At 43.7% G+C, this 17,507-nt stretch overlaps 2 protein-coding genes across 3 annotated transcripts in view; both read left to right on the top strand.

Annotated features, from left to right (window-relative positions):
* The first annotated feature begins 2,706 nt into the window (after positions 1–2,706).
* LOC117364842 (fatty acid-binding protein 2, liver-like) lies at positions 2,707–10,111 on the top strand. Its single transcript, XM_033954512.1, has 4 exons — positions 2,707–2,859; positions 6,966–7,138; positions 7,665–7,754; positions 9,973–10,111. The coding sequence occupies exons 1-4, from the start codon at positions 2,793–2,795 to the stop codon at positions 10,021–10,023; spliced, it is 381 nt and encodes a 126-aa protein (XP_033810403.1). The 5' UTR covers positions 2,707–2,792; the 3' UTR covers positions 10,024–10,111.
* A 5,061-nt stretch (positions 10,112–15,172) lies between these two features.
* Positions 15,173–17,507, top strand: part of SRSF10 (serine and arginine rich splicing factor 10) — a 44,564-nt gene continuing 42,229 nt past the window's right edge. The window contains exon 1 of one of the 2 annotated variants that reach the window (XM_033954511.1): positions 15,173–15,537. In XM_033954511.1, the coding sequence (XP_033810402.1) occupies positions 15,473–15,537 (65 nt within the window). In that variant the 5' untranslated portion in view covers positions 15,173–15,472. The remainder of the gene's footprint in view (positions 15,538–17,507) is intronic. The other variant, XM_033954510.1, reaches the window with a different exon arrangement.

Below are 17,507 nucleotides of genomic sequence, written 5' to 3'. Positions count from 1 at the left end.
GCAAAGTGATGGACAGGACACCCACACAGGGCACCTAAACAGTGGGCTACCTTACAGGGCACTGCTGTGAATTTCACAAAAAGAGTGCCACAGCTCCCTTATAGGTAAATGGTGAGCCCCCCAAATCACCTCCAGAATCTCCTAGACCCACCTATCTACCACCCCAATAGCCCTTATGGCTGCAGGAGCCACTTATAAGGCAGTACAAAAGGGTTTGGGTTTTTTTTAGGGGACTGCACATGTTTCACCATCAATGCAGTCATTACGGTGGCTTATGGACATGGGTCCTCTTCTCCATGAGTTCCTAACCCACCCCCAAAACTTCTTAAGATGCCTCTATGCAGCACAACTAGGCTTTCCTATGCCAGGCTGCCAGGTACTGATGTTCTGGAGGCAGAATTTAAAAGTTGTGATTATGATTTTTATGGGGGTGGGGGGGCAGTTTTGGTGATCACTGGGGTAGTGTGTGGGGGTCTGTACTATGTGTTAGCAGTACTTAACTGGTCACTTTAGGTTGGTTTTTGTGACTTAGACCATGTTTTAAATGGTCTAAGTCAAAACTTCCAAGTTTCGTCGAACTCCGGTCCTCGAGAGCCTTATTCCAGTTGGGTTTTCAGGATTTCCCCAATGAATATGCATTGAAAGCAGTGCATGCAAATAGATCTCATGCATATTCATTGGGGAAATCCTGAAAACCCGACTGGAATATGGCTCTCAAGGACCGGAGTTCCCTACCCCTGGTCTATACTGTGTTGTAAAACATTCGGTTATACATGCTGTACGACTAAGTCTAAGCCGGCCCAATTCCCGCCCTCGATACTCCTCCTGAAACGCCCCATTTAGCTCTGGTCGTTCAGCGGCACTGTGAAGGCCTAGGTCATTTTTAAATACGTCCAAAACCCGTGCTGACTTAGGCCGTTTTTTGGACGTTTTTCACTTTCGATTATAAGCCCCAGATTCTTTAATTTTTTTATTTTTATGCTAAAGCTACTTCCCCGTTTCTGAAAGATCTTTTGGACTCAGTTATGCTGAATTTGTGTTTTTATTCATTGCTTAGAAATGCTCTACTAGTTTCTTATTGAAGATGCTTTTGCCAGACCTGTTCCACTTGAAATGCTTTTTAACTTTCATAAAGTAATTTTAATAGAGTACTCCCAGGAGCTCCCTGCACTTCACTGATGTGTTCTGATGGTGATCAGCACAGTAGCATCCCAAGTTAGTACAAACTGTTAATGCTGGGAGTGATAAAAGCGACAGTGCTTTTAAAGACAAAGCAGAATAAAAGGGACTGTATTAATTTTGCCTCACTAGGCCTGTCTCCTTACCAGAAGAAAGTTCTGGCATGTACTTATGGCAGCCTTGAGAGCAGAGTGAACCGAGGTTACAGTAAGGCCTAACCAGAGCTTTCACTTCACGGTCAGTGACTTCTCTTGAGCTCCAAAGCTAGTGTGACTTTTTGTTGGGTTTTTTTTTTTTGGGGGGGGTAAGGAAATTTTAATTCTTATTGTCAAAACTGCAAAGCCTGTTCTAAGAACATTTTCACAGAGTCACCTGTGTCATTTTCAAACCAATCTGGAAATTGTGCTTGAGGTCACAAGCATTATTTGCTGAGTCAATGAAGGGAAGGGGGATCTGAGAAAAATTGAGGGGGTCATTTTAAAAGCTATGCACACTGCTTGCCCTGGACCGGGAGCATGGAATGTCGCTACTCTTTGGATTCTTGCCGCAACGTATGCCTAGATCAGGCTGCCTGAATCAATACATCACGCTCCACCCCTAGCAGTAGTTCAAATCCAAACTAAAAGCCCACTTTTTTGGATCTGCCTTCAACTCTTAACTCCAATTCAATGCTATCAGATACCTCGATCCACTGTATCATTTGCTCTACATAATCTCCCCAACCCTGAGATGTCCTGTCTATGAAATTAGATTATAAGCTCCTCTGAGCAGGGACTGTCTACTGTATGTTAAATATACAGCGCTGCGTACACCTTGCAACGCTATAGAAATGATAAATAGTAGTAGTAGGTACTAGTGACCTGGATTGGCCGCCATGAGGACAGTCTACTGGGCTTCATGGACCGTTGGTCTGACCCAGAAAGGCTATTTTTATGTTCACACGCATAAAATAGAGGTTTATAAACAGAAATGGCATCTTCTAAAATTTTCTAGACCATAAATAGTACACTAAAAAAAAAAAAAAAAACCCACACTTATAGCCTAAGTGATTTATATTGAGATACAGGAGCGCAAAGCATTCAGCATGCCAGCCTGTGCTAAAAACAGCTATCACGGTTATGGGAAAAAAAAAAAAAAAAGGGGGGTGGGGGGTAAATAAAATCAAGAGTGCCTTATGTCTGGGTTTTAATGTCATGTGAGAGTACGCAAACACTTTCAGCTGCATGGAAAGCTGTCATTCAAGTACAAAATAGACTGGGGCAACCCTGTGTTTGAAAGTTGCCGGGTTTATGGGAACCAAAAAACATGCATTCAAAAGACACCAGATGCCATGCAGTGCCACACTGAGAGAATTGGCACAATTTAGGCTCCCAGCAGAGTGTCAGACCATCCCAAAGGTGTATGGGTCAGAGAAAAAACGAGATTGTGATAAGAGGGTGAACTCTAGGTTAGTTCCATTGAGAATCAACACTGGTTTAATCATTTATCCCTCTTCTGTTAATAATTGGGAAATAGCATGTCTGGCTCATAACCCCCGCATTCTTTATAAGGGTCTCCCTAGCTCATCTACGCCTTCCCTAACAACTGTGCTCTTCCCACTCCATACTGGCATAATGGTTTTCAGTGGGACCTGGCAGGTATATGCGCAGGAGAACTACGAGGCATTCCTCAAGGCTGTGGGTGAGTTGAGCAGGTCATGCACCAGGTATGCAATCTGTGGCTGGGTAAAATGTGATTGGGAGGTTCAGCTAGAGAACCGGGAGTCACGAGAGCTCAGGGAACACGAGGAATCAAATTGAACACTGCCAACAAGCATCAAAACTTCTCGTATTGGTAGTCACACAAGTAGCTTTCATTTGATTAATTCCCTCTACCAGAAACAACATGCATTCCTTTGATTATACCAAGCGACATGTATTAAGAACATAACATAAGAATAGCCGACAAGCCCAGTAGCCCGTTCTCACGGTGGCCAATCCAGGTCACTAGTACCTGGCCCAAAACCCTAGTGGCAACATTCCATGCTACCGATCCAGGGCAAGCAGTGGCTTCCCCCATGTCTTTCTCAATAACAGACTGCATAGCTCCCTTCCCCTCCCCCAGAATGCCTTTGAATAACGGGCATCATTACCCATGTAGATTAGAAGGTGTGCAATTTTCAAAGCATTCCCAGGGGTAGCATCTAGCATGCATTTTTGTGCATGGAAATGACCTTGAATAGTGTACTTACCATGCATGCCAGTCCTAATCCTAGCTCTGCGACTGGAGCTCTACCTTACTCCAGGAAAGCCAAGCGTAAGAATAGCCATACTGAGTCAGAATGATGGTCCATCAAGCCAATATCCTGCAGTGGCCAATTCAGGTCCCTAGCAGAATCCCAAAAAGTACCAAGATTCCAGAGTCCCAAAGAGTACTAAGATTCCATGCTACTGATCCCAGGGATAAGTAATGACTTCCCCCTTTCCTTGGGTCAAATCTGAGCTCTTTCGTGAATCTTTGTGTGACCCTGAGGATATTATTTTGTCCCTGTATGCCAGTTCTAAGTTATGAAGGCTCTGACACTGATTTTCTATGTGTTCTCTGGTGAGTCACTTTAATATCCTGGATCTATTTACCTAGCAGACACAACCATACAGAGTCAATGTGAATTCGGTATTCAAAATCACTCTAGTGGATAATTAGCATAATTATTTTGAAATGCTGTAAGATTTCAAAATTCACATGTAGCTGCACAGAAAAATTTCCCACAGAAAGCTTTCTTGGAAAAATTCCCTTCTGAGAAGAATCCTGGGCACAAACATATATTGACATCAAAGTCTTTCTCAAAAAGGTGTTGCAGTTGGGAAGAGGAGGAATTATGAATTCACAGTGCCTGCTTTACATACACTCCTCTGTTGCCAGGAAAAAAAAATTATAATTTACTGTAGTTTTTATGTCCAAAGAAGACCAGAAAAGTGAAAAACAGTGTAATATACAAATACAGTTTCTCCGCAAAGGATCAAGCGAATGATTTTTCATATAGCTAGATTAAAAACCCAATAGTGAGAAGTCTTGACGTATCAAATGACAAAGTGGTGAGATAAACAACAAACAGCTACGTTACATGTATGTTCTGATGTGCCCGAGAACCTTATTTATGGCACAGATCTCCTTTTAAAGACCCATACTGGGAAAGATTGTTGAAATCCATATATGTCCCATATATGCTTGTTCTGGGCTGCCATTCCTTGTACCTGAAGAGGGTAATTCTATAAAGAGAGGGGGGGGAGGTATTTTTAGGCGCTAACTGCCAGATTCTCTAAAGGGCACCTAAGTCAGCAGCCGCCGATCATATGTCAATCGTGCGAAGGCGCCGTTTATCACGCCTCCTGGAAAGATAGGTGCTGGTTTTCAAGGCCTACATTTCCAGCGCCTATTTTTGATGTGAATGGCACCTACGTAGGCGCTTTATGGTGCCTAATGCCGCTTCCAGTGTTGGCCATGCCTATAGTAGCATTAGGCGCCACCGGAGGCATGATTACGGCACCTTTTGATTAGGCGCCAGTAGGTACTTTGAATTTATAGTTAACTGGCATTTCCGTGTTAACTTAGGCGCCTAAGTTATGGCACCAATTATAGAATTTCCCCTTAAGAAAGCACCTATCTGGAGCCTATTCCATAATGAAAACTAGGCATCTACTTTTTTTTATAAAATACTAGTGTAACTAGGTGTGTACGTGCAAGCACCTATGTCAGCCATAAAGCTAGTATAAATGCACCTAGATTGGGAAGATATGCACATATATTATTATATTCTATAATTTATATGCATAAGTATGTGCCTACCATCCTGACTCCGTCCATGTGAACATCCTCCTTAAAGTATATTCCCAAAGGGTGCCAGTAACCCCTAGCGGCAGCCCTGTGGTACTATCACGAGAGGTCAGGTTTCCATATAAGTACCCCAAGATTACCACTAGAGGTCGCCAACACCATTATGGCATCAGCAAGGGCAGAAGTATCTGGGAATTGCTCTTACTAAGACCCAACTAGACTACTTGAGACCCTGTAATTTAATCGAACAAGCTAATTAGCGCCAATAATTGGACACACTCAATTATTGGTCCTAATTGGCATTAATTAAAATGTATGTGCACATTTTTTTTGGCGCTAGGATTCACGTAAATTTTATGCATGGATCCAAAAAGGGGATGTGGCCTTGGAAAGGGTATGAGCGGATCGAGGGCGTTCCTGGAGTTTACAGCCAGTTTTATAACAAAAGAGGTTTTATTGGATATAAATTCTTGCACCTACAATTGAGCGTGGATCCTGGAGCTAAATACTATTCTAGAAATGGCACCCAACTCCGAGTGCCGTTTATAGCAGTGTATCGCAAACTGTGCCTCCTGAGATTTGAGGTGTGCCGTGAGAAACTGGGGAGAAGGAAGGGAGGCGCCAGCGCCAGCTGACTTGCAGAGAGGCCTGTCTTGTAGGCAATCAGCCCGCGCCTCTCCGCACATGTTCCCTGCTGGCACCCCCCCCACTGGCAGCTCAGGGCCCATCTGGAGGGCCTTCGTGCATGTGCCGACGTTGACATGATGATGTCACACATGCGCGTGAAGTCATGTCGATATTGGCGCACTTTCGCATGCCTCGAGCCGTGGCCACTATGTTTAGTGGGCCAAGGCTCAACAAAGTTTGCGGGACACTGGGATTTTTTTTATGAGCACCATATATAGAATTTTGGCCTAGATGGCCTTCCATAGGGGGTGACAATAATATTCATTAATCATTACATTACATTACATTACAGATTTCTATTCCGCTTGTGCCTTGCGGTTCTAAGCGGATTACAAATTAGGAGACTGTATAATTTCAGGAATATTACAGTACATAGAATCAGGAATGTATCAAGTTACAATTGATTAGTCTGGAAGTTTCCAGGAGAAATTTAGAGCACATAGTAGATAAATAGTAGGTTGTTGAAGTGAGTTGTACAATGTTTAGGTATAGTTATGGTGGTGGTGTTCGAGTGTGTATTTTCTAGTGCTATGTTGAGGTTAAGATGATGGAAAGTATTTTTTGAAGAGATGAGTTAATCACAGCTCTAATGAACTTAAACTATCAATAATTAGTGAAGTGCTCAGACCATAACCTGTGATTCAGTGATAACACCAAACCGAGGTTAGCAAGGGGACCATCATCGCCTTCACTGTCCCCCAAGCCATCCATATTGAAGAATCAATCGCCAATATAAATAAAGATAAATATAACTTATCTGAGATGGATGGATTGATGAATATTGCTAAACCTCAGTGGAGTTAAAGTGCCATATAATCATGTGAAGAAATTAAAACGTTATTCTTTGTCAAATCATGATATCTTCCCAGTCCCCCCGACTCGAGTTTCAACTCTTCCTTAGGGAGGGATACTGTTAAGAACAAACATTCATGTATTAGAAGAAGAATTCACCATAAAAATCCTGAATCCACAATTAAACTATTACATCATTTAAATACTACTCATCACAGAATACTATTTGTTATCTCCTTATTAAGTAGATTCTTCCATAGGGGTGAGCCATGCCACCAGTAATGTACAGAAGGAAGGACATTGACGGTGACAGGAATATAGGCGTCATTAAAAAGCACACACACCATGCACACACAAAACTTGTACCAGTTTTTCAAAGGGAAACTATGCACAAGGGGGAAGAAGACAGCATGGACATCTGCTGGCCAGATAAGAGCAAAATGATCAATGCAGGAAGCCCCTGGACCAAAATTCTCTTTTCTGCTCTGCCACAGGCCTGCCAGACGATGTCATCAAGATAGCCAAAGATGTCAATCCAGTCATTGAGATCCAGCAGAATGGAAACAACTTTGTGGTCACGTCCAAAGCGCCCAAACAGTCCGTAACCAACTCATTCACCATCGGTAAAGAAGCCGATATCACCAGCATGGATGGTAAAAAAATGAAGGTGAGGAGGTTTCCGTGACTTGTTTCATGCAGTTTCTACTTCGATGCAGAAAGTTCTGTGTTAAATTCTGAGACCCAGATTTATATGCACAGATTATTTATTTATATAAAACCCTTTGTATATCAATGTAAGAGTATCTGTCTATGTTTATCTGCCTAGAACAGCCCGCTTGTTTGGTTATTAACATCTGTTCATACAGCAGCTAAGTTCATTGCTAAAGTATTAAATATTTGTGGTTTCCCATCACACACGGGCACATACTGTATCCTGCCCCCCCGACAGTGAGCTATTATTAGACTGCTTGGTTGGAACAGTCAAAAAAGCTATTAGTGTAAAAATCATAGGACCTGTGGTACCTGGTCAACTTCAGCTTGTAAGAAGCGTCTGTTCCAGGGGGTCTACGATGGGTGCCATTTCTAGAATCTGGGCCCTAGTGTATTCCTCGTATCGTGGCTACGGTGAACACTAGAACAAACTTGCCCTGTAAATAACTAAGGAATAAGTTCTATTTGTTCTGCATCTGCAGTGCACCGTGTACCTGGAAGATGGGAAGCTTGTGTGCAGGTCGGAGAAATTCTCCCATATCCAGGAAGTAAAAGGCGATGAAATGGTGGAGGTGAGTAACCCAAAGACTAAAACCACAAACATCAGTTGAAGTTCAATTTATTTGATATACCCTTAATATAAAACCAAAGTTAAAATCTAAGTGGCTTACAATAAAAATTGGGTAAGGGGATTGAAGACACAAACTAAAAAAAAAAAAAACAACAACCCAAGAAAGAAACAATCAAGACTGGAAACGTAATGGACAAGGCGAAGGGTAAAATGACAACATTTTTTAAAGGAAAAAGGGGATGGCGAAAACAAGGGTTAAAGGATAATAAATGATCTCGATAAAAAAAAAAAGAAAATAAGCCATGTATTAAAGGCTTGTGAGAAATAGTAGGTTTTTAGTTGAGCTTTAAAAGTTGAAAGAGATCTTACATAAGAACATAAGAAGTGCCATCTCCGGAACCGACCCTAGGTCCATCAAGTCCGGCGATCCGCACACGCGGAGGCCCCGCCAGGTGTACCCTAGCATTGTATTAGTCCCCATATCACTCTAAGCTTCTCATAAGAGATGTGCATCGAGCTTACCCTTACTTATGTCACCTTAAGCCACTCATAAGGAGATGTACATCTAACTTACCCTTAAACCCTAGAACGGTGGATTCTGCAATTACCTCTTCTGGGAGAGCATTCCAGGTTTCTACCACTCATTGCGTGAAGCACAACTTCCTGATATTTGTCCCCCCCTTAGCTTTAGACCATGTCCTCTTGTCTGTGTCACATTGGACATTGTACAAAGGTTTAAGGGAAGAGAATTCCAAAGAGTAAGAGTCATACTGTAAAGGCAGAGTTTCCATGAAAATCCAAGAATAATTGCCAACTCCTCCCCTTTACATAACTCCTAATTTCTGACAAATTGATTATTAGCACCTAATTAGCCAATTTGTTTACACATAGATCTGTGATCCATGCCCAAACTTGAACGCCCAAGTTTGGGTGACCTATGCAGAGTCTGGCTGCTAGTGCCAACAAATATCCATAGATTATGCCACCTAAGGGAATTATATGGATAACGGCTACTGTTGTCCAGGTAATTCCTTTTGAAGATCTGGCCCTTAGTTTATAAATATATAGCAGTAAAACATAAGAATGCAATGTCACAATTAGACAATTAGTGGCATAGCCAAGGGTAAGCCCAGGTGGACAGAGGTCCATCCAAACAAAATTGGTGCAGTCTTGCTGTGGTGCAGGGACCCTCAAGACCTACCAGCTGAGGACTTCCACCTAGAGAATGACACGGGGAACTCAATTTCCCGTCCCCGTGAGTTCTTTTCCTGTCCCTGACCCATTCCTGCAAGCTATGTCCTCATCTGCACAAACCTCAAACATTTGAAAATCCTAAGTAGCAATATTCTAGAACTCAGATTGTGATGTCATAATGTCCCATTTCACCAATGCCTAAGCTCCATCCTCATCTTCATAAGCCTCAAACACTTTCAAATCATAAGTAGCAACATTCTAGAGCTCAGATTGTGATGTCATAATGCCTCATTCCACCAATGCCTAAGCTCCGTGCTCATCTGCAGAAGCCTCAAACACTTTCAAATCATAAGTAGCAACATTCTAGAGTTCAGATTGTGATGTCATAATGCCTCATTCCACCAATGCCTAAGCTCCGTGCTCATCTGCACAAGCCTCAAACACTTTAAAATCATAAGTAGCAACATTCTAGAGCTCAGATTGTGATGTCATAATGCCTCATTTCACCAATGCCTAAGCTCCGTCCTCATCTGCACAAGCCTCAAATGCTTTACAATCATAAGTGTTCGATGCTTGTGCGGTTAAGGCAGAGCTTACAGTAATGGGTCAGGGACAGGGACAGCAACAAGACGGGGAAAAATTTGTCCCTGTGTCATTCTCTCCTTCCACCTCTAGTGGCCAGAATGTGTTGCAAGCTCAGCAGCCAGCAGAAGTGTCCCCAAGCCACTGCTGCTGCCAGCCCCAGCCCCCCTGCATCCACATGTGCACATGCATGAAAACTGAGCGTGCAGGAGGCAGGGCTTGAGGTTCCTCACCAGCTCAGCTTCATGTATTTATATTTTGTGTTTTAGGGGGAGGGAGGGCAGAAAGGACAGAGGAGGGTGGAAAGAAAAATTTTGTGTCTACTCTCTATGGGCTCAAGCCCACCTGAAATTAGCTATCTGGCTATGCCATTGATTACAGTCGGTCCGCAGACATTTTTAATCAGCTAAAGAAATTAATAAACAACTTATTTTTCTTTACAGAGGTTGACCATTGGATCAGCAACACTAATCAGAAAAAGCAGAAGAGTCTGAAGAGCCTTGGAATGGTTATGGTTTCTTCTTACATCTGCTGTAACTTAATTTGTACCATCAAATAAAGACTACATTCTAGTTCTTTGGACAAAATGTGTTCCTAAGAGCTGCAAAGCAGTTTGGTTTTCAAGGCAATTAAAGAGGGCACTGCAGTAAGACACAACATAAATACTTTCCTAAGCATTGACGAATTAAAAGCATCGTTCATGTGCACAGTCTAGATATCACACAGACATTTTTAGGCACTGCAAATGGTAATTATTTTCAAATGAGTCTTTTGAAATTGCATAAATGCTTTGGACCCTGCCGAACACTGTCACTGGCTTTCTTATCGTTAAACAAGTTTCAAGTTTATTATTTATTTTGATATACCATCTATCATTACGTCTAGGTGGGTTACAATAAATTTAATAAAAACATATCTGATAAAACAGGGGATTAAAAGATAACATTACTGGGACACATAGACAATTTTCCAACTCTCGCTCTCATTCTGATAAATTCCACCCCCCACCCCCCACATTGGAGGGTGGGGCTTTCCCCCTTATCGCGTGACATATGGGGTGATCAGATTCAGGATCAACCACAGATTCTTCCAAGGTTTTCTTCCCACTGCGCTGGGGGATGGGCAGCTCCGAGGGATGGGCAGGCAGTGGCTCTGTGACGAAGTCTGAGTGCAACAAGGATCCTGGTTTTAAGAAAAGTTTGGACAAGTTCCTGGAGGAAAAGTCCTTAGTCTGTTATTAAGAAAGACATGGAGGAAGCCACTGCCTGTATTGATGGCATGGAATATTGGTACACTTTGGGTTTTGGCCAGGTACTAGTGACCTGGATTGGCCACCGTGAGAACGGGCTACTGGGCTTGATGGACCATTGGTCTGACCCAGTAAGGCTATTCTTATGTTCTTATCCTCATGTGTTTGAATATTTTGACTGATCCTCCAGTAAACTCGATCAGCATGGGATGTGTCGTTTCTGGTGCTCCTAAGTGGGAGGGACCAGCATTGTGGGAAAGGGATTTGGATTTAACATATATCTTTGCAGCAGAAGCTCAGGGTGAGTTACTTTCAGGTATAAGAGGAGTTATGACAGTGGTAGAGTGGAAACTCTCTTCTATCCCGTCTCCCTCCTTCTCTGCCTGTTCCCTCTTTTTGTTGATGGCCAGTGACAGCTGGGCTCCTTTTCTGCCTCCCGTCCACAGCAACAGTTTGCTTAATGATGGCAGTTGCTCTCCTGCTCTGGCCCAGCTCCTCCAATTATATGGTGTATATATTGTATGTACTGAGTAATATTTTGATCAATTTCTGTTATGCTGAGAGACTGTGGCAGCCAAGATTAACCCTCACCAGTCACAAGCATTCTCTTGCTCTCATCCAAGCTTTGGTGTTTAGAGTCTGAAGCTTCTGTTCAGGAAACATAACATAAATCTTTATTTATATATCGCATTAGCCTTCCAAACCAGGCAGTCCCAGTCACTTGCAACTGGACCGAGTGGTTTTGCCCAATATGGAGTCACTGGAACTGGCTGGATTAACTACTACTATTTATTATTTCTATAGCGCTGAAAGGCGTACGCAGCGATGTACATTTTAACATACAATAGACAGTCCCTGCTCAGAAGAGCTTGCAATCTACTGTAATTTAGACAGGACATTTCAGGGTTGGGGAGGTTATAATGGGTCTAGGTATCTTATAGCAGTGAGGGAGAGTTAAGAGTTGAAAGCAGTTTCAAAAAAGTGGGCCTTTAGCTTGGATTTGAACACTGCCAGGAACGGAGCACGGTGTATTGATTCAGGCAACCTGTTCCAAGGCATACGGCGCCGCAAGAAAGAAGGGACAGAGTCTGTTGTTGGCAATGGAAGAGAAGGGTATAGATAAGAGGGGCTTGCCTGATGAGCGACCGATTCAATTGCTCAGTGTGCGATTGACACATGTGCAAAGTCCTAACAGCAGTGACAGGAAAGAAGCCTCCTGTCATTACTGTTAGGGCTTCTGGATTTGTATTTTTAAAAGACACAGATGTTGTGCTGTGTTAAACACAACCTGTCCCATTACAAAAAAAAAGAAAAATAGCCCCCTGCAATGTCCTCCCACCCTGCACCGGCACCCTGAGCCACTGCACACCCCCGCCCCGTGGCAAAATGGCAGGAGATGCCCATTCCCTCCTGCCACAAAGAAACTCCCTCCCCCCACCCCCTCAAAAAAGCAGGGATGCCCACTCCCTCCTGCCATGAAGGAGCCCGCTCCCCCACCCCCAAAAAAAGGCTGGAGGGTTGCCCACTCCCTCTTGCCACAAAGGCGCCCACTCCTCCTCTGAAAAAAAAGGCAGGATGGATGCCCACTCCCTCCTGCCATGAAGGTGGCCACTCCCCAGCCAAGTCCCCAGCCCCGTACCTTAAAAGTTGGGAGCAGGAGGTACTGAAAAAACCTCCTGCTCCTCCGAGTCCTCCCTCGATGACAACACTGGGCCTTAGGCACCTCTCTGGTGCATCATGTGATGCACAGGCCCTGATTGGCTAAGGCCCTGTGATGCCTAAGGCCCTGATTGGCTCAGACGCCTCAAGCTCCTCACTGGGCTCAGGTCATGGGTGACTCTCACTATTGCACAGGTAGTATTTAGGTGCAGGGTAATATACTGTATCTAATGGACCCTGTAACAAAACTGTCATAGGATTTGCACTTATCACTTATATTAACAGCAAACATGAATGTATGGTAAGTGCAAAGTTTGTGGGGTGGGTGCAGGTCTGCTTTAAATTTCCTGCACAGGGCAGTTAACATATGCTCATTGTTACATGCCTAAGGCAATACGGGTCAGTGATATTTTTTTGAACCTAGTGCTGAATGAAGAGAGTGGAAGGGGATCACATCTGCTCCTTACCATTGGACCACCAGTCCCTTCTGGGTAACTGTTGGAGGTGAGTTGGATTGGGGACAGGTGGTGATGGTGGGGATAACATAGGAGGAGCTTGGAAGGAGGTCAGACATGTCATGAGGGATTCAGGGGGGTTGAATATGCGGTCTGAATGTTTGGACATGTCGGGAGGGGGAGGGGATCAGAGGCAGTGGATGTGATGGGGGGGAGTTCAGGGAAGTCAGATCTGCATTAATCTTTTCTTGAGGTTATAATATATTCAGCAGTCATGATTACCCCTTCACTAGCTGTCACAGCCATCCATTTCACGCCTGTTTCCTGCCCTCTCCCGCATTAGCTAATGTGGATTTTTTTACTCATTGACTGATGGGCCTGCGCTAATGTCTACTGCATGGTAAAAAAAAGCCATGTTGGCAGCTTAATTGCAGATTAGTAAAATGGCCTCTAAACATAACTTCTCAAGCTAGTAACTATGGGTGAGTTATAATTCAAGATTTTGAAGGCAGAAAAAGGAGGACAGAGACATTTCTTCCATACTTTCAATGGACACCCCCATACACACACACCGGATGTCTTTGAAGCTGCTTTCAGTTCCAAGCTCTAACCTACCTGCTAAAAGCACCAATCACTGGTGCTTATCATTCCCTCTGTAGTTCCCCCACCTGAGCACAGTGTATTGGAGCACCTTCTTGTCCAGTTTCTCTGTCTTGCCTAGATTGTAAGCTCTTTTGAGCAGAGACTGTCTCTTCTATGTTTTCATGTACAATGCTGCTTAGGTGTAGGATGCACGGCAGTTTAAAGCTCCCTCAGACGTTATAAATCCCCTCGACCCTGAAGAAAGTTTCCTCTGAAACATGCATGTCGGGAGAGGTGGTAAAACTGAAGATTTTACAATGCACTGAATAATAAGCACAAGATAAGTGGTGAATAAGTTTTATTTTTTTTTTTTTGCACAATGATAAGAAGAAGATATATATATATACACACTCATTAAAATTTGTTCTATGAAGACCCAAGCAACTGGGAGTATGTTGTCCCTTCCTGTGCTCTGAAGATCCATACATTAAAAACTATTTAATTGATGGGAGTGTTTATGTACAGTAAAACCTTTGTTTGCGAGCATGCTTGTAATCCAAAGCACTCGTATATCAAAGCGAATTTCCCCATAGGAAATAATGGAAACTCAGACGATTCGTTCCCCAACCCAAAAACTTTAATACAAATTACTATACGTACTAGTATTTTAACACCTCATTCATTTAGAACAGTGTCAGAGAGATAACCATTGGCTCAGTTGTGATGTGTGTATACTGTACGTACTTGCATTGCAAGACATTGCTTGTATATCAGGTTAAATTTTAATAAAATGTTTTGCTTGTCTTGCAAAAACACTTGCAATCCAAGGTTTTACTTTATAAACATTCTTATGATAGATTGAAAATTTGTCCAGTATTTAGAGGTTGTACTTGTATGATCATGTGGCTTTTGCAGCCATATAGCAATAATTAGCCCAAATCAGTTCTCCTTTATCTGGAGCCATATGGTAACACTAGCCCCAATCATTGGTCTCTCTGCCACCCAGTACTTTAAGCAAAAAAAGATTCAAGGTAAAGGAGTAAAGATACCTCAAAAAGAAAGCAGGCAGTGAAAAACTTTGTATATAATAATATCAGAGCACTGCCCAAAAAATTACCTAAATAAAGTTAAAGATCAGCTCAGAGACATGGAGGGGCTTTTTCAGAAGGTGGCAAAATTAGGGGGGTTTTACCTTCTGAAAAAGCCCCTCCATGTCTCTGAGCTGATCTTTAGCTTTATTTAGGTCATATTTTGGACGCAGCTCTGATATTATTATATTATACCCAGCACTTTACTTTATAACATTTTATTGAAGAAATGCAATAAACACATAATAATATAACAGCGTAAAATAGTCATTACATTTAAATTGACCATATTAACTTCTAATAAATGTTTATCATTCCTTCAAAATAAATTTAAAGCATTTCTATGATTTTGTTTATTGAATCGTAAATTGATGTCATTGCCTATCACCACCTTAAAAACTTGCATGTTTCACGAGTAGTTGGTTGGGGGAGCAGACAAACCCCCTCTTGCCCGCCCAGACAAAGCCTGATGCTTCTAAATCCACGTGTGAGACGGGCAGGAGAGCGCGCAGGCGCAGTCGGCACCGGTAGGTAGGCAGGCGCGCGCGCAAAAGCATTGTGGCGCGAGGGAGCCTTTGAGTTCGGCGCGCGGCCGGCTCACTGGCCGGAGGGAAGAGGTTGGGGAAAGCGCCTTGCCGGGGCCGCTCTTTTTTTTTTTTCCCCCTTCGCTCTCTAGTCTCGCGAGACTGCCTCGTGCGTGCGTTCGCGCGCTCGCCCGCCTCTGGTGCTGGGGGTTAACGGCCTTCATCTCCCTTGCCGTCCGTTGGAGTTGGTAACGGGCGGGGTTGGGAGAGGAGGAGGGGGGGCCGCCGCCGCTTCTCCCTTCGGCTGCTGACGAGAGAGCGGAAGGAAATACCCCGCCTCCCCCCGGTAGCCACCCGCCCGCCCGCCCGCCCGCCCCTCGGCGGCCATGTCCCGCTACCTGCGGCCCCCCAACACGTCCCTGTTTGTGAGGAACATCGCCGACGATACCAGGTGAGCGGTCCGGGGCCTCCGTCGACGAGGACGGGGCGAGGGAGCCGGGCTTTATTTTTTTGTTCTCTCGCCGTAGCGGGAGGACTAGGCCGCGGCGAGCCACATGGTCCTCCGGGCTTCGGCCGCGGGAGGCAAAGGGGCCTCGTTTCCGCCTTTGCATTTTTTTTATTTTTGCCGGGCTCGCGCTCTAGATGAAAGTCTGGACTTGATTTTGTATGAAACGTTCCCAAAAAAGTGCGGTGGGGGGAGGACTTTGGCGGCCTTTCTGAATGTCCGTTTTCCCGCTTCCTTTCGTTCCGCTGCTCGGCGCCACGTGCTCCGCACTCTGTCCCTTGGAAAAAAGATCGCGCGGCTGAAGCTGGGTTTTGGTTTTAAAAAAGGGAAAAAACTGTGACCGTCTTTTTAAGTTTTCTTTTTTGTTTTGTGTATTTAAAGTGCCTTCTTTGAAGTGTTTATGGTTTCAATGAATTGAAGGTGCACCGGAATGCTATTGCGAGACTGAGTAGTTCTTTCTCACTTTTTATAGAAGGGTGTAGCTCCGGATTTTGGCCTCTTTGACTATTGATTGAACGTTTACTATTGGCCGTTGCGTGTGAGATTTTCAATTAATTCTATGGCATTGTCAAAAGTTTGGGAAAATTAATAAAGATTAAAAAAGAAAAAAAAAAGTAAGTTCATCCCGGAAGAGTGAGAGCAATGGAAGTGTGCAATAGTGGTATAATCGTTTCTGTTGTTGGGACTATTACTCGTTGCTTTATAACCTTTGTTAGTGAAAATTTCAATAAACTTATAGTTTAAATTTTTTTTTTTGTTTTTGTTGGGCGAGCTTATGTTTAAACTATAGGTATGAGAAAATGAATGCCGACATACTAACTTAGTTTGGGGTCCATTAGCGTCTTTTGTACAATTGTTATAGTTCTTTCATCCTTCTTTTTGTTGGTATAATTCGGACACATTGGTGGGGGGGTTATATTGTTGCATTGCCGCTGATTGATTTTAAGTGCTTATTTGTTATTGATATGACTATTGTGTTGCAGTTTTTGTTAGTAATGGAAAATCGATAAAAATTTAAAAAAGTGCAAATGCCGTCTGCAAATATCGTTCCTTATCTGCACGGTTTTAATACGTTTCAATGCAAATGTTTTCGGGTCTCGCACGGTGCTGGATGGTGGTTTTCTGGTTGTTGTTGTTTTACCACGTTTTTTTAAGTAAACGCCAAACAAATTGGAAGCAAGACTTGGATTCCAGTGTGTGTTTCGGTACAATTAATAAAGCATTGAACGATTTTTATCCCCTGGCTCCAATTTCTGTGGCTCTGCCCCCCCCCCCCCGGTCTTTTGCCTCTGCCTTCGACCCGTGCGCCCTCTCGCTTTAAGTAAACTCCAGCATCTGTGCTGGAACCCCAGCAATAGTGTGGGGGGGGGGGGATGGCGACAGAATTGTGCTGCTGCTTTTTGCGTGTTCGGTTTCGTCTCATTAGTGTTTATTTATTTTTTTAATTTGAGACAGTGCAAATGGAGATGTCAGGAAAAGAAAAAGTGGTGATCGCTTTGCTACTAATACAGCAGGTTTAAGCTTAGTGTGTGTGCAAGATATTTCTTTTACTACCGTTGTAGAAATATATTGCTGGGAGTTGCTAGAGAGCCCACAGACTGCTTAATATATGCCTTCCTGTCACATAAGAACAAGGTTAATTGACTTATTTATGAGTCCAGCATCCATCTTGCCTCGCCTGCACCCTGATGGACCTGCTGGACCCACCCCCCCCCCCAACCACACACTTCTGGTCCAACCCTTCTCTCCCCTCCCCCCCCAATGTGGGTTTGGCCTCCTGGACCCCCTTCACTTACCGAAGTGGCAGGGCCTTTACTCTGTCATGTTGGAAGTGACGCATCAGAAGAAAGGCCCTGCTGGGGCTGGTCGTATACCTATTTTCAGCGCTGCCGATGCTCCTTCAGGTTAGGGAGGGA

This window comes from Geotrypetes seraphini, chromosome 8 (genome assembly GCF_902459505.1).
Source record: "Geotrypetes seraphini chromosome 8, aGeoSer1.1, whole genome shotgun sequence".
Classification (NCBI taxonomy): domain Eukaryota; kingdom Metazoa; phylum Chordata; class Amphibia; order Gymnophiona; family Dermophiidae; genus Geotrypetes; species Geotrypetes seraphini.
The sequence above is the reverse complement of the archived record's forward strand: the minus strand, read 5'-3'. Positions and strand labels throughout refer to the sequence as shown.

Coding starts and splice junctions, on each gene's coding strand:
- LOC117364842 (XM_033954512.1), top strand. CDS start 2,793: ATGGTTTTCAGTGGGACCTGGCAGGTATATGCGCAGGAGAACTACGAG. Junction 7,139..7,664: donor TGGATGGTAAAAAAATGAAG/GTGAGGAGGTTT, acceptor CTGCATCTGCAG/TGCACCGTGTACCTGGAAGA. Junction 7,755..9,972: donor AAGGCGATGAAATGGTGGAG/GTGAGTAACCCA, acceptor TTTTCTTTACAG/AGGTTGACCATTGGATCAGC.